Source organism: Nicotiana tabacum, chromosome 22, assembly GCF_000715075.1.
Source record: "Nicotiana tabacum cultivar K326 chromosome 22, ASM71507v2, whole genome shotgun sequence".
NCBI lineage: Eukaryota > Viridiplantae > Streptophyta > Magnoliopsida > Solanales > Solanaceae > Nicotiana > Nicotiana tabacum.
Window position 1 is genome coordinate 32452679 of NC_134101.1, and position 17945 is coordinate 32470623.

Sequence of the window (17945 nt, forward strand, 5' to 3'; positions counted from 1 at the left end):
GTTTACCTCATCGTCATCATCATCTTCATCATCGTCAGATTTTGCCATCAGGACAAAGATAGAGTCATATTCAGCTGCTTCGCTTTCAACTGCCATCATGGAGGTGTCACCTTGTTCATCATCTTTCCCAGATTTACTGGAAGAATCCCCCTATGCAGCAAGAGCTTATTTTACAACATTATCAGCGATATCTTTTCTCTTAAATCTCCTATTAGGAACCGGGTTCCTCTTGGCAGTTTTGTCTATGTTGTGCTTGTATTGGTCTTGCTTGAGGAGAGGACAGTTTTTGATCAAATATCCTGGCTTCCCACACTTATGAAACAAGTCATAACCTTTTGGTTTGCTAGAGCTGCCCCTTTTTGGAATGCCTCCATTTCTGCGAACCATTTTCTGAAATCTCTTTGTCAAATAGGCCATGTCAGTATGCTCACCACTTGAGTCATTGTTGTCTTCCTTGAGGACCAGGTTCTTCTCCTTTTTGGTTTATCTTCTTTCATAGTCCTTCGTTTTCTTCATTTCATAAGTCTTCAGATTTCCAGTGAGTTCATCAGTGGTCAGCTTTTGCCAATCTTTTGGCTTTGTGATAGCATTGACTCTGCTTTTCCAAGAGCCAGGTAATATGCTAAGTATTTTCCTAACATGTTTGTTCCTTGGAATGATCTCTCCTAGAGAGTGAAGCTCATTGATGATGGAGGTGAATCGAGTATGTATGTCCTGAATGCACTCATCATCCTTCATCCTAAAGAGTTCATACTCAGTAGTGAGCATGTCGATCTTTGACTTCTTGACTTGAGTTGTTCCTTCATGTGCGGTTTGGAGAGCCTCCCAGATCTCCATGGCAGATTAACAGGCAGAGATTCTGTTATATTCGCCTGGTCCAATACCACATACGAGGATATTTTTTGCTCGAAATTTTTTCTCTATAGCTTTGCGGTCAGCATCGTTGTACTCCTTCCTTGTCTTTGGAACTGTCACTGCTGGCTCCCCAATGGTCTTCATGGGAACGAAAGGACCATCGCAAATGACATCCCAGATTTCTGAATCCTCAGCCACGATAAAATTATCCATCCTTGTCGTCCACCATCCGTAGTATTGTCCATTGAATTTTGGTGGTCTGTAGGTTGATTGATCTTCTTCAAAGTTTGGTGGAGCAGCCATGTGGATCCTTCCTAGGTGTTACCCTTGTAGAAAGAATCTGCTTTGATACCAATTGATGTAAACTAAGGGTCCACCAAACTATATAGAGAACCTGGTTCTCTATCAGTTCTCATAGAACACACACACAGCAGTAAGTAAAAGACACAACAGAGTTTTATGTGAAAAACTCCAGCTCACGGGATTAAAAACCACGACCTACACTCGTAGGATTTCAACTTCACTAACTGAGCACACTTTAGATTACAAGTTATTATAATCTAGGAATTAACCTCTTAATCCATCACCTACTTGTAATAACTCTATTACAAGCCTCTTTGTAATAACTCTATTACAAAGCGCACACTTTGACTAACTCTAGCCAAAATACAAACACAAGGTGTTATGCTTTTACAAATGATATCCTACAAAATCCTTCTAAGTAAGCTGAGTAGGAGTTACAAATAGATAACACTAACAAAGATACAACAATACTAAGGACATATGATAGACTTAGTGCTGGGAGCTGGTCTTTGGTTCTGTTGTTACTTTGTTCTTCAATAACTTGAAAGTCAGCATCACACTAGAGAGAGAGGCTTGATGATTTAGGGTTTGCAAGTGTGTGTGTTCCCTTGCCTCATGTTGGTAATATATAAGTGAGGTCATTTGTATTAAGGGTGGGCATCGGCCAGTTCAATTCGATTTTGTAGAATTTCGGTTCGGTTTATTCGCTTTTTGGTTTGTGATTTAATAACCAAAATTGAACCATAATAACTTCGGTTCAGTTTGGTTTATTCATGTTCTGTTCGGTTTTTTTGGTTTCAAGCCATGGAAAAAATAGAACGAAACAACGAAAATAGATTACTTGTTGACAGAAAAAGACAAAAGAAATAAGAAATCCCATCAAATTGTCACGACCCAAATCGATGGGCTGCGACGGGCACCTGGTACCTTACTCAACCGAGTACCAACATAATGTATCTTTTCGTATTATGCTATCATAGGTAAATGAGACATAGAGTCCACCGTAGGATAACTAGAATAAAATACGCAATACCAACTTATACATAAGATATACGGTCCTATAAGCCCAAAATGATCACCCGTACATTGAACATAGGCCGACAACGCCATACGAACTTTCACGTACATACAAGCCTCTAAGAGTACATCAACGTCATAAGGCCGGGACAGGGCCCCGACATACCAATCAATACATGTCTAAGTCATACTAACCAAATAAGCGACTTTGGAGCAAATAGAGCGCACCAACATCTTCTACTGAGCTGATAGCCTAATTGGAGGACTCTCAACCTATCTATCGGGACCTGCGGGCATGAAATGCATCATCCACAATCAAAAGGGATATCAGTATAAATAATGTACCGAGTATGTAAGGAATGAAAATCAGTAAATAATAGACATGAGAGAAATATAGAGTAAAAGAATCGACATGTAAGTCTGAATAGCTCTGTGAATCCTTTAATAAAATGTCATGCATATGCGTATAAATGCTATACCATGCATGGATATATGCATTCATAATATCATCAAGCCTTTGAGGGCATCCCATCATATCATCTCGGCCACTGTGAACAAATTATTAACGTATACCAGCTGATCAGGTGGTGGTGCGTATATAACGCCGTAACTTTTTCCCATATCCAAAATACATATATATACGCGTATATAATGCCATCTGGTCATGAGTCAATGTACATGTATAAATGCGTAAAATGCATAAGAAATACGTTAATAAGATTTCTCAGAATGTCATAAAAATAATATGCCTGCGGATAAACGTTATCAAATACGTATTTTTCTGATACCCATGAACAGAAAATAAAATAATACTTTTCATGGGTAATCAAGAATATAGACACCCCTAGTAGTTCTATGAATAGAATCATTTATGGAAGTTGTGCATTTGCTCGTTTCATTCGTGTCATATAGATCATACCAAAAAGAAAGAAAGGATAGCCTTAACATACCTGAGCCGATTCTCTTGACAATCCCTCTAACACACGTCAATTGCGACAAATCACGTAACGACGGATTGATGTAGGGAAAAATTCGTATGACATTCTTGAGACAGATTATATTGTGTTCTCTTAGAATTGCGTCTTACGCTGCTATTATATAATTCCAAATTGTGTTACAAAACATGTAACTTGCTAGTAATGCGTTGAAACCCATATGGGCTACCATGGAATTGTAGTATAATGAAAGAAGTAAAGAAGAAGATGATGACGTTAAGTTAGGGGAAAGTGAGATTGAATATTGTAAAAAATGGAATGAATAGGAGTAATGTGTCACATTAAATGGGAACACACGTAGTTTACAAATACAATAGTACTCTTCTTAAGGCATGGATACGTGTTTTATTGAAAAGTGAGTTAATACTTATCCAAAAGTCTTGATTAAGCTTATCTACAAAAATTACTTAATTAACTTATTAATTCCTCACTAACCAATAATTAACCAATTATTCTCATAATTAAGAATTATTTTAAATTACTTAAAATACTACTCACTTTTAACACACTTTATACACCTTACTATCATGGACATGTGGTACCTTGTATGTCACTAGTTCAATACTTACGGGGTATTATAGCTTGGACCGTATTTTATCCCCAAATTGCCAAACTTCGACGAAACTCATTTTCTTCGATTTTGTTACCCTCTCACCTTCACGAATTTACTTATCACTTGTTTGAAATAGCGTAATACTTATAATCCCAAAGTAATCGCATTCCCACTTGCGTCGATTAACTTACGACGAAACTTTAACGTCCGAAAATGCGGAATGTAACATCTCATTTCCGAGCTTTCATCAATTTACTTATGGCATACTTTCACGTACAAAACACATGGGGTGTAACATCATTCCCCCCTTTGGAACATTCGTCCTCGAATGTTGACTGATGTACTTATCATTTTCATAACCTATGGCTCTTGCGAATACTTAGTACTCTCCTTGCCCTTTAGGCAACTGTTCTGTGAATAATTCCAAAGTCCAGGGCATTTTCACCTTTAGGCCTCTTTCTCACACCACGACCTGTGACCGGAATTCTTCCAATCTCGTAACTGTTTCTATCTTCTGTCATGCAGTCTGTACCACTTTTTCCTTGTATGTGCGCCTATGCAACTCTTTTTTCCTTTTTCCTCCAATATTTAGCCATTACTGAAGTTCTTCGCTCATTATTTTGTCGAACTTACGAATATTGCTATATCTTATTTCATATACCTGGTTATCCATCCGCATGATTTTACTTCATCTAGGAGGTCATACAGTACCATAACTCTTACTTCAATTTATCGCTACTGAGGTCTGCTACCAAACTCCAGGTTACTTTTGTTCTTATCCCATATGTATAAATCCAAATCTTTTAATGCTTATTCATTACTGTTCATCTTAAGAATGACGGCCTAATCTCATCTCATACTTTGTGACTTTTGTCCATCCATTGTTGATTCACCTCAATATTGATCTATAATCTACCACTGATAACTTGAAACCTCTTATGTAATCACTAGGTCTCATGTTGAATCGTGGAACATTTGAAGTGATTTTCCTGATCCACCTGGGGGCGATACGATACTATACTTGCATAATCGTATTTCATAGCATCCCAATGTGATTTACCTTACATGGGTATTTAATCATGTACAATTCATGAAATTATTACTCAATCGAAGGCCCAAACGTGATTCTTTATCTATCACAATTACACCCTTATTCTACAACCAGGGCAGTATGCCATCTCTTCTAAATGCCACTAGTCTTAGACTCCCTTGAGTTCATTCAGGCTATGAGCTTTCTATAACTTAGAGAAACTATTAGCTCTCTTGTTTTCATGGGCTTAATCCTAAGGACTTATCCATTCTCATCATGTTCTCACTCGCCCTTTCTTATCCTTAATCATGTCTTCCTAAGACCTTGTCGCTTTATCATACTTTAGTTTGCGACCTACACATATTCATTTATACTACTCGAAACCTTTCTTCAACTTGCCTGCACCATAGATTTCCTTATGTTATTCTAGAACATCAAGAGAGACATCACATCGTCACAAGCTCTTCTTTTACTCTCTTAACTAGACATCTCGATACCTAGAAATCATAGGTTGGAAAATATGCCGCTGACGATGCTGCTATCATTCTTGGATACTGAATCCCAGCGCTTTGGACCATTCACAACCTTCTGCACTTAAGTATCATACATTTTTTTTTCTTCACCTTTACCTTACTTACCTTAAAATATCGCCTCACGTTCTTCTATATCTTTCATGACTTCCCCTTCACATAGGTATAACTCATATCCACAACTTGAAGCTCGATTATAATTCTTGCACCTCTGGTGCATACACAATCTGGTGGGAGCTTCATACTGACTTCCTATGAGGCTAGTACTCTTCTAACTGGCTTTACCGTAGAGCCGCTATAGAATATGGCTATTGTACTACCTCTCTTGTACCTCTGATATTAAGGGTGATCCTGCAATGTTCTCAATCACGATTTCTATAATTTTCTGGGTCCAATAATCAGACTCCCGATTTACTTGGTTGATGTGATTCTTTAGTTTCCTCTTCCTTCTGATCAACCTTTATGTAGGCTTAAGCTATCTTCCAATCTGCGGCTCTTAGTATTAGTTATTACTTTAGCCTTTAATGGGTGCTATGGAATATCCATTATACGATTTTCTAACAATTCAATCCTTTGTCTTTGAGCTGGACTCAATTCTTTCTTTTACTTATACCGGAGTCTTCTACGACTGTATAAATGTCAGTATATATGATGCATGGATAATATTCTGAAATCGTAAGTGCACTCATGACGTAACTAACTCTGAATCACTGATCAAATAATTCCTTTCGTTCCTTTTCAGTTTTCTTTAAATGTAGGCAATTACTTTTCCTGGTCTTTCTGCCCCTTGTTGCATGCATACTTAACTTATCTTAGTGCCCATACATTTTGGAATTCCATACCACTCATATGATCTTGAAAATCACTTCTAATTTTTACTTCCTGTCTGCTAGCCACGGTAGGTGCCACTTCATTATGGAGTGCATACAATTTTGTTGTGAGACTGTTTTTACATGACCATTTCTCCTTCAAGTTACTATTTTTAGGTTGAAGCCTTCTTCCTTATTTCCTCGGCTAGTATTTCATTGTAGTACTTAGGGAGGACCCTCTGACTCTTGTAAAGCTGTGAGCTTATTACATCGTATACTCGACGGAATTTTTGATGTCCTTCCTCGCCTATAATTATCCGTAGTTACTTACCTCCACGCCCTTGTGCTTGTAGGGTTGCTTCTGAAATGATATTTCGACTGTCTTCCTAGTTGCACTCTCTTTTATTTCCGTAATACTTGTACTGTACCTTTAACTACCCTAACTCCTATCTGACTATTTCTCAAGGATCAACTGAATTCCCCATGTTGGGGTTCACTATGTTTATCTTGCACGATCTGTGGATTTGTTTGTATCCTCTTGTCTAGCCATAACTAGGCTCTTCCTTAATCAATTACTAACTACTCGTTGGCCCATTCTCTTTCTTGGGTTATTTCCTTTGTCTTAGCTTACGTCTCGCACTGGCTCCTTATTTATTATCCATAACATCCGGGAAGGAACCCTTAATTCCTTTTCTTAACGTCGTGTTTGCATAATGTTCTGGAATCGTAGCATATCTGTAGGCTTTGAATAAGTGCAATCTCATCCTTTTTCATTTTTATCGCATTCTTCCTTTACTATTCCATAATTACTAGAACCACTTAATTCTGACTTAATGTCACATCACTCAATATTCCCCCATTCATGGGAGTACTAAGATTTAGCGCTACGACGATCTACCTATAGATATTTTACCTCTTCATCTTTGGCGTCTTTTCACATCATCGATGACCCTTACTCGCCGTGCAATAATACTTCTGTACCAAGGATAACAAAATTCCTTACTTACGAGGGTGACACCTAGTGTAACTGGCACACATTTAGGCTTAACTTTGCTCACATTGCTTGCTTTAGGGAAGCATCTTCCTGAATGACCTTTAAAGGGTATTCTTCTATCGTCCATTCTATTATCACCGGAATGCAATCTCTGAAATTCTCAGGATGCCGACTATTATAAATTCACTCAGTCCCTAATTCATATTTAGTTTATCTTGTTCACCAGCCCATACTGATTTCTATTATTCTGGGGTCTAACCTTTCCTTCTGGTAGTCACGTTAGAGTCACGAACTTATTTCTCGAAATGAGGATATGGCTTTATGGCCTATACTCTTTTGTTGTATCAAGGCCTTTCACCTCTCGTCTTTTCCTTCACTTGACAATAGACTCTGTAATACTGTCATCTTTTTGATCTACCGTTACTATAAAAAGTAACTCAGAATGCTTATATCTTTTTTCCTAAATTGTAGATAATGATCATCTTTACTAACTAGGTCCCTCGTTCCCTTCTTCACCTTGCTTCTTTTACTTGTTGAAACTTGTATCTATCTTCTGAATCTCTTAGCTTTTCATCATATGGGTGGATAGATATTCTTTCCTTAAGGCTCCTTGTCAAGAAGCTTATACACTCATGATCTACTAAAGACCTTACATTTACTCATCATAAGCATGATGCGAAAATCGAGTTCCTCTGGCTCAGCTCTTCCACAGCCATATCTCTTAACAACCGTCTTTCTGGATGTAGGCATCGTCGCATTATAAATAAGACAGAGTTTAGGAAATTGAGTTCTAACAACTTAGCTCTACCACACGATCTAGAGTAAGAAGAAAGAGTGACAGTCCTAAATGCCCTGTAGCCTCTTGCTTATAAGTGTGGTGCATGACACACCCATAAACAAGACTCTACTAGACACGGCTTGTAGACTCCCTAGGACAGAACTGCTCTGATACCACTTTTGTCACTATCCAAACCGATAAGTCGTGACGGGCACCCGGTACCTTACTCAACCGAGTACCAACATAATATATCTTTTCGTATTATGCTATCATAGGTAAATGAGACGGAGAGGCTGCCGTAGGATAACTAGAATAAAATACGTAATACCAACTTATACATAAGATATACGAGCCTATAAGCCCAAAATGATCACCCGTATACTGAACATAGGCCGACAAGGCCATATAAACTTTCACGTACATGACATATGTCTACAAGCCTCTAAGAGTACATCAATGTCATAAGGCCGGGACAAGGCCCCGACATACCAATCAATACATGTCTAAGTCATACTAACCAAATAAGCGACTCTAGAGCAAATGGAGCGCACCAACATCTTCCGCTGAGCTGATAGCCTACTTGGAGGAATCGCAACCTGTCTATCGTGACCTGCGGGCATGAAACGCAGCGTCCCCAAGCAAAAGGAACGTCAGTACAAATAATATACCGAGTATGTAAGGAATAAAAATCAGTAAATAATAGACATGAGAGAAACATAGAGTAAAAGAATCGACATGTAAGTCTGAATAGCTCTGTGAATCCTTTAATAAAATATCATGCATATGCGTATAAATGCCATACCATGCATGGATATATGCGTTCATAATATCATCAAGCCTCTGAGGGCATTTCATTATATCATCTCGGCCACTGTGGGCAAATCATCAACGTATACCAACTGATCAGGTGGTGGTGCGTATATAACGTCGTAACCTTTTTTCATATCCCAAATACATATATATATATATATATATATATATATATATATATATATATATATATATATATATATATATATATATATATATATATATATATATATATAACGCCATCTGGTCATGGGTCAATGTACATGTATAAATGCATGAAATGAATAAGAAATATGTTAATAAGATTTCTCAAAATATCATAAAAATAATATGCCTGCGGATAAACTTTATCAAATACGTATTTTTCTGAGACCCATGAACAGAAGATAAAATAATAATAGACATATGGGAATTCAAGAACATAGACATCTCTAATACTTCTATGAATAGAGTCATTTATGGAATTTGTGCATTTGCTCGTTTTGTTCGTGTCATATAGATCATGCCAAAAAGAAAGAAGGGATAGCCTTAACATACCTGAACCGATTCTCTTGACAATCCCTCTAACACACGTCAATTGCGACAAATCACGTAACGACGAATCGATGTAGGAAAAATTTCGTATGACATTCTTGAGACAAATTATACCGTGTTCTCTTAGAATTGCGTCAAACGCTGCTATTATATAATTCCAAATTGTGTTACAAAACATGTAACTTGCTAGTAATGCGTTGAAACCCACATGGGCTACCATGGAATTGTAGTATAATGAAAGAAGTAAAGAAGAAGATGATGACGTTAAGTTAGGGGGAAAGTGAGATTGAATATTGTAAAAAATGGAATGAATAGGAGTAATGTGTCACATTAAATGGGAACACACGTAGTTTACAAATGCAGTAGTACTCTTCTTAAGACATGGATACGTGTTTTATTGAAAAGTGAGTTAATACTTATCCGAAAGTCTTGATTAAGCTTATCCACAAAAAATTCTTAATTAACTTATTAATCTCCCACTAACCAATAATTAACCAATTATTCTCATAATTAAGAATTATTTTAAATTACTTAAAATACTACTCACTTTTAACACACTTTATACACCTTACTATCATGGACATGTGGTACCTTGTATGTCACTAGTTCATACTTACGAGGTATTATAGCTTGGACCGTATTTTATCCCCAAATTGCCAAACTTCGACGAAACTCATTTTTTTCGATTTTCTTACCCTCTCACCTTCACGAATTTACTTATCACTTGTTTGAAATAGCGTAATACTTATAATCCCAAAGTAATCGCATTCCCGCTTACGTCGATTAACTTACGACGAAACCTTAACGTACGAAAATACGGAATGTAACATCTCATTTCTGAGTTTTCATTAATTTACTTATGGCGTACTTTCACGTACAGAAACATGGGGTGTAACACAAATACACTAAAAAGATAAGAATCTTTGTGCAAGAGTTATGGATACACTAAAAAAGAATACCAAAAATACATTTGACAGTTCGAAAATTCTTTTACGAATTCAATGAACAATTAAACATATTTGAATCATTGTATATTTAGCTTTCCCTCTTCATGAGATTTATCTTGATTTAACTTTAATTTTTTCTCACCCTCTCTCGATCGGTACTTCTTCTGATAGGTCATTAAGTTCAAACAAGTATTTTTGCTATTATACTGCTCATGTTGTTGTATAATGACTTATGAAATGGCGGTCTGACAGCATAAAAAATTACACCTTAATATAGATGAAAGAAAAAAAGTCCAATTTGTAAGAGCGCCAACCGAATTACAACACGTAAAGGAGCCCCTCGTATGTTTTTAAATTTGTTCTCTCTACACCTATAATATATTATTTTTATCTCGTATAAAATGTTTGTAGTATGATTCTTATACTTGGTTATTATTATAAATAGTCTATACTCTATGTTTTCTTTTATAAACATATCTCATTTAATAATAGTTAACGTACATTAACGGTAAGGGACTAAGAGTAAAAAAAAATAGGTAAAGAAATTCAGTTTTTCGGTTTAACCGAAAACCGAACCGTTAAAACCAATCACCGAACCGAACACCAAAATTTTTAAAACTATAACAAACCGACCGAATAAACCAAAAAACCGAAATCGAATAAATCAAAATTTTCGGTTCGGTTGGTTTTTTCGGTTCGGTCGGTATTATGCCCACCCCTATGTGAAATGGCTTATAAATGGAAACAATTCATAAAGTGACTGCTGCAGCCTGCACTATTGCGTGTGCAGAGAAACAGTGCAGCAACTTTAACAACTGTAGAGAGTTGACTTGTACTGTCACCGGAGGAACTGATAGTCATATGTTCCCTCTGCCGTTTCTTTGATTCAAGTTGTTGAAACTTGTGCCACACATGAGACCTTCGGTTCTTAAGCACTTTTAGGAAGTGTAACAGGTTCCCAATCGTATATTTATGTGTCTTATAGCATATTTTTGTATGTTGCTGGAGATATTATTGGTCACACCCTTACTTAATTTCCACGTAGTTTTTGTTTCTCTTTCGAAAGAAATAATAATAATAATAATAATAATAATAATAATAAGAAGAAGAAGAAGAAGAATAATAATAATAATAATAATAGGAGCACTCTCTTCAATTCAGAAATGATCGTCCATTGGTAATAATAATAATAATATAATAATAATAACAATAATAATAGGAGCACTCTCTTCAATTCAGAAATGATCGTCCATTGGTAATAATAATAATAATATAATAATAATAACAATAATAATAGGAGCACTCTCTTCAATTCAGAAATGATCGTCCATTGGTACTTCCCAACTACCAAGAGTTAAACAATTTTAATAGATTATTCACTCATTCCATCTTCCAATGCTAAAAGCTGCCGGCCACATTGTCAAATATTCGTCGTTTAATAAACTGACTTTGTAATAAATGGGATCCTTTATTTAAGATCAATAAAATGACCTTACGATTTAATCCTCCCCCCTATTGTTTTTTACTGAACCGATCCGTTATTTTATTGACTAAGCTGAGAGAAAAAATGGAGGGAGATTTAAAAAATTGAGAGAAATTTATTTGTAGTCACTCGGTGAAAATAATTGACAATTGATAGCCATAAAATAAGGTATACAATTCATAGCCCAAAAATAATTATAAGGGCTAGCAAGTAAAACCTAGAAAACCAACGAGAAACTCTGACTACTCAATGCAACCATAATAGCTGTTACCCCAGCCTCTAGCCTAACATTCTTTTAAAATTAATGTTAGTAGTTAAAAATTTTGAAATATCGCCATATCACCCCCAAAATCCTTCATATCTAGTGAAATCCCCCGTAAAAAAAACTATTCTTTCGGCACCAAAATTCCATCAAACCCAACTGTCTTGTCCACAACCACCAAACTTCTTCTTATTATACACAAATTATAATCCCCTTTTTAACTTTTACAAAGAATTTTAAATTTTTAGTGATTCGATTTGAAAAAATATATTATTAAAAAATTATTATTGAGAAATGGGATGAAAGAGATAAAGTTAGGTTGGAAAACGTGTATAATAAATAATAAGATTTTTAGGAGTATGTAATGTTGTCTCGATATGAGAGATTTTAGTTCAGACGGTAATAGTTATGCTAATGGCTATGATTTGATATTAAATTTATTTCACTGAATATTTCGGATAAAATATAAAATTTTAGACTATTAAATTTTTTAGGTGGCCATGCAGTGTTATTTTCTCTAAAATATTGTTTTGCTTTCAGCCCAATTACAAGTGCCTCGTCTTATTAAACTTGAATAGGCCAATACAAAATTGCCGTGATTTTGGTGACTTTATAACCTCAAAGTATTAATATTGACCTGAATGAGTTTATATGGAGTAATATATATATATATATATATATATATATATATATATATATATATATATATATATATATATATTCGTATAGTCAACCTCTGCTTATTTATTGTGAAGGATAAATTACATTAGGATGGTTCGCATTAAATGATCAAAAGTTGAAAAAGAAATAATTAAAAAGTTTAAAATGAAAGAGTTCACGTGTTTCCCTTCTCCGGGATTTACTCTTCTGTCGACATTTGCTTCATCTTCATGTCGTTTTCACCCCCTAGAGATCCATATATACCAATAATGTAATCCTAACACTAGACTCTTGTTTCAATCCATGTTCAAGTTGTGAGTTGTGTATTTACTTTTGGGACTACGAGGCGATACCTCGGGAGATCCCCTGTTGCATATTTATTTTTGGGACTACGAGGCAGTACCTCGGGAGTGTCCGTGTTATTATTCCTATTTGCTGTATAGTTTCCTTTCTGTATTTCTCATTATTAAATTCTTAGTTGTTTCACCATGTTATATTAGCTCTCTTGCCTTGTTTCTTTTATTCCAGTAGGGCTATGACCTGACATCGTCACTACTCTACTGAGGTTAAACTTGACACTTATTGGGTACTGTTGTGGTGTACTCATATAACTCTTCTTCACATCTTTTTGTGCAGATCCAGTTACCTCCTACCAGCCTCGCTACCAGTGAGCAGTGATTCGTGGAGATTTCAAGGTATATCTGCCAGCATCCGCAGACCTTGGAGTCCCCTCTACCTTTTTGATGTCGTTCTTCCCTTATCTTCATAAGACTCTAATGTATAGAGATATTTAGTATTGCTTTTAGAAGCTTGTGGCTTATTTCTAACGGGTTTTGGGAATTGTAATTATTTTTAATGGCAGTTTTATTTATTCCAGATATTGAGATTTGAGTTTTAGCTTATATTCAGCTATTCCGCATAATTGTTAGGCTTATCTAGTTTTAGAGACTAGGTGCCGTCACGACATCCTATGGAGGAAAAATGGAGTCGTGACAGTCAATCCCGGCCCGTATCTTGGAACTCGATGAAACTCATAAAATCCGACAACCTATTCAATTACAAGTCCAACCATACTAGTTTCACTTAAATCCGACTCCAAATCGATGTTCAAAACTCAAATATTCACTCTATGAAACTTTGGACAAAAATCCCTAATTTCTCCTTTAGATTCATCAAATTAAAGACCAAAAATGAAGATAGAATCATAGAATAAATCAAAACCGAGTCAAAAATACTGATCACAATCCATGTGGTAAAAATCCTCTCAAAAATTGCCTAAATCCGAGTTCCCTGGCTCCAAAAATATTGAAATGAGCTTATAAAACAAACTGCCCAATAAAAACACTAATATGGTCGCTAAAAGTCCAAATCTGGTTGCTAAAGGTACCAAATCTAGTCGCTAAAGGTGCGCACCAGAACTTGCTTGCACCAGCAATTTGTTTTTCATTAAAAAGACTCTAACTCCCTCGTACGAACTCGGAATTCGATGATTCTCGCTCCTATGAGTCAAAAATAATAATACGAACCAAATCGTTCAGTCGAAACTCAATTCAGAGCTCATTTGCTCAATGCGATACCAACTTCACTCGTTAAATAATTAAGCTTCGCAGTAAAAACCCAATCGCGACTTAATAAAATTAACCAAATATTGCAGATCATTCCTATAAATTATTATCAAACTCCCAGAAGTCTCAAAATCGAATTTCGATCTCTAGAACTAAAAATGGACATTTGGATCATTATACGCTTATGCTCAAAACAATGCCAAAACACCAAACACGTTAAAAACACATCTGAAACTCACCTGAGCCCCTCGGGACTCCATCCAAATATATCAACAAGTCTCATAGCATAAGACAGATCTACTTGAGGCCTCAAATCACGCATAACAATATCGAAACGACGAATCGCAACTCTATTCAAACTTACAACAACAACAATAACCCAGTAAAATTTCGTTAATGGGGTCTGGGGAGGGTAGTGTGTACGCAGACCTTATCCCTACCCCGAAGGAGTAAAGAGGCTATTTTCGAAAGTCCCTCGGCTCAAAAAAAATAAAGACAAAAGGACAAAAAGGGAGACAATATTAGTATCACAACAACACTCATAGGATAAATAGAAACACCATGAAATCCAGAAGAAAGATGCAAAGCTAAGGGAGACAATATTAGTAAATATTAGTATCGCCACAACAATCATAAGAAAAATAGGAATACCGTGAAATCTAGAGGAAAGATGCAAAGCAAAAGCGATAGCTAGTAAATAGGACATACACTAAAAAGCGAAATAGTAAGCCACAACATTGCCACTAGACAAAACCCCTAAATGGCTAGTCCTACAATGGTACGAAGTAAGGCACGACTCAACTACCTCCTAACCTACAACCCTAATACTCGACCTCCACATCTTCCTATCAAGTGTCATGTCCTCAGAAATCTAGAGCCTCGCCATATCCTGCCTGATCACCTCTCCCCAATACTTCTTAGGTCGCCCTCTACCTCTTCTCGTGCCCTCCACAACCAGATGCTCATACCTCCGTACCGGAGCATCTAGGCTTCTCCTCTGAACATGTCCGAACCATCTAAGCCTCGCTTCCCGCATCTTGTCATCAATGGGAGCCACATGCACCTTCTCCCGAATATCATCATTCCTAATCTTATCTATCCTAGTGTGCCGGCACATCTACCGCAACATCCTCATTTTTGCTACTTTTATCTTCTGGATATGTGAGTTCTTAACGGGCCAACACTCAACCCCATACATCCTGGCCGGTCTAACCACCGCTTTATAAAACTTATCTTTGATTATCGGTGGCACTCTCTTGTCACACAAGACTCCAGATACTAACCTCCACTTCATCCATCCTACCCCAATACGGTGTGTGACATCCTCGTCGATCTCCCCCCTGGATAACCGAACCAAGGTATTTGAAGCTGCCTCTACTCGGGATGACCTACGAATCAAGTCTTACATCCACGCCCACTTCCTCTGGCTCAGCGCTAAACTTACACTCCAGGTACTCTGTCTTCGTCCTGCTCAGCTTGAAACCCTTAGACTCAAGTGCCTGTCTCCAAACCTCCAGCCTCTCGTTAACACCGACTCGCAACTCATCAATCAGAACTATGTCATCTGCGAATAGCATACACCATGGCACATCCCTTTGAATATGGTTTGTTAACGCGTCCATCACCAGGGCGAATAAGAACGGACTGAGCGTAGAACCTTGGTGTAACCCCATTACAACCGGAAAATGCTCAGAGTCGCCTCCTACTATCCTAACCCGGGTCTTAGCCCCATCATACATGTCCTTAATCGCCATAATGTAGGGAACCGACACACCTTTTGCCTCCAGGCATCTCCAGAGAATTTCTCTAGGAACCTTGTCATATGCTTTCTCTAGGTCAATAAACACCATGTGCAGATCCTTCTTCCTCTCTCTATATAGTTCCACCAACCTTCTAACAAGGTGTATAGCTTCTGTAGTCGAACGACCCGGCATGAACCCGAACTGGTTGTCGGATACAGACACTGCCATCCTCACCCTCGCTTCAACCACCATCTCCCACACTTTCATGGTATGACTCAGTAATTTGATACCCTTATACTTGTTACAACTCTGGATATCACCTTTGTTCTTATACAATGGAACCACCGTACTCCATCTCCACTCATCCGGCATCCTCTTCCCCTCAAAAATACTATTAAACAACCTAGTCAACCACTCCAAACCTGCTCTCCCCACACACTTCCAAAATTCCACCGAAATCTCGTCTGGACCGGTCGCTCTGCCCCTACTCATCTTACGCATAGCTCCCACGACCTCCTCAACCTCGATACGCCTGCAGTACCCAAAGTCACGGTGGCTCTCGGAATGCTCCAATTTGCCTAGCACAATATCCTGATCCCCTTCTTCATTCAGAAGTTTATGAAAGTAAGTCTGCCATCTCCTCTTAATCTGGGCATCTTCCATCAATACTCTACCATCTTCGTCCTTGATGCATCTCACTTGGTCCAAATCCCGAGCCTTCCTCTCCCTCAACTTGGCTAGCCGGAATAACTTCTTCTCCCTACCTTTTTTCCCCAATTCCTCATACATACGACCATAACCCGCAGTCTTAGCCTCTGTGACCGCCCGCTTAGCCTCCTTCCTAGCTGCCTTATACCTCTCCATGCACACTCGCCTCTCCTCTTCACTTATGCTCCCCACTAACTTCAGGTACGCCGCCTTCTTTGCTTCAACTTTACCTTGAACCACTTCATTCCACCACCAGTCTCCTTTGTGCCCACCAGAGACGCCCGTCGAGACCCCTAACACCTCTCTCGCAGCCTCCCTAATACAGTCTGCTGTCGCTGACCACATAGTGCTTGCGACACCACTGCTCTTCTAAGCTCCCAGAGCCAACAACTGCCCCTCCAATGCTTGGGCTTTATCCTTAGTTAAGGCTCCCCACCTGATTCTCGGTCTTCCTCGAGTAGACCTTTTCCTCCTCTTCAACATAATACCAACGTCCATCACTAAGAGCCTATGCTGCGTCGCGAGTATCTCACCCGGAATCACCTTACAATCCTTGCACAACCCTCTGTCACACCTCCTGAGGAGGAGATAGTCAATTTGGGTCTTTGCTATCGCATTTTGAAAAGTAACCAAATGCCCTTCCCTCTTCCGAAAGCTAGAGTTTGCAATCACCAACCCAAAAACCTTAGCAAAGTCCAACAACGATGTACCTCTTCCGTTCCTCTCCCCAAAACCGAATCCTCCATGCACCTCGCCATAACCACCTGCGGACAACCCAATATGCCTATTGAAATCCCCTCCTATGAACAGCTTCTCAGCAGGCGAAATCTGGTGCACAATCTCATCTAACCCTTCCCAGAAGCGCCGTTTAACCTCCTCATCTAGGCCCACATGCGGCGCATAGGTGCTAACGATGTTAAGGGTGCACTCTCCAACCACCAACTTAATAATCATCAATCTATCATTCACTCGTCTAACCTCAACTACAGACTCTCTAAGTTCCCTATCCACCAGGATGCCCACTCCATTCTTACCTTTCTGGACTCCTGAGTACCAAAGTTTATACCCGTCCACGTCCCTCGCCTTCGACCCTACCCACCTTGTCTCCTGGACACACGCTATATTGACCCTCCTCTTCTGCAGGATCTTCACCAACTCTATAAATTTATCCGTCAATGTACCTATGTTCCACGACCCAATTCTCAATCTACAGGCACCCTTGTTCCCTTTACCTCCATTGCCTCCCTCCCCACCCCCTAAATCCCGCCCCACCCCCCGTTCCTCCCGAGGACATGACCTCACTCGACCATCCCAGACCACAGCCACTATACGTATGGCAGAGTAAGGGGAATCACTGTCACACAAGGCAA

At 38.3% G+C, this 17945-nt stretch overlaps 1 protein-coding gene across 1 annotated transcript; it reads right to left on the minus strand.

Moving 5' to 3' along the window:
- Positions 1-483: 483 nt before the first annotated feature.
- LOC142175785 (uncharacterized) lies at positions 484-837 on the minus strand. Its single transcript, XM_075242782.1, has one exon. It carries the CDS (start codon positions 835-837, stop codon positions 484-486), a length of 354 nt encoding a protein of 117 aa, XP_075098883.1.
- Between the last annotated feature and the right edge of the window lie 17108 nt (positions 838-17945).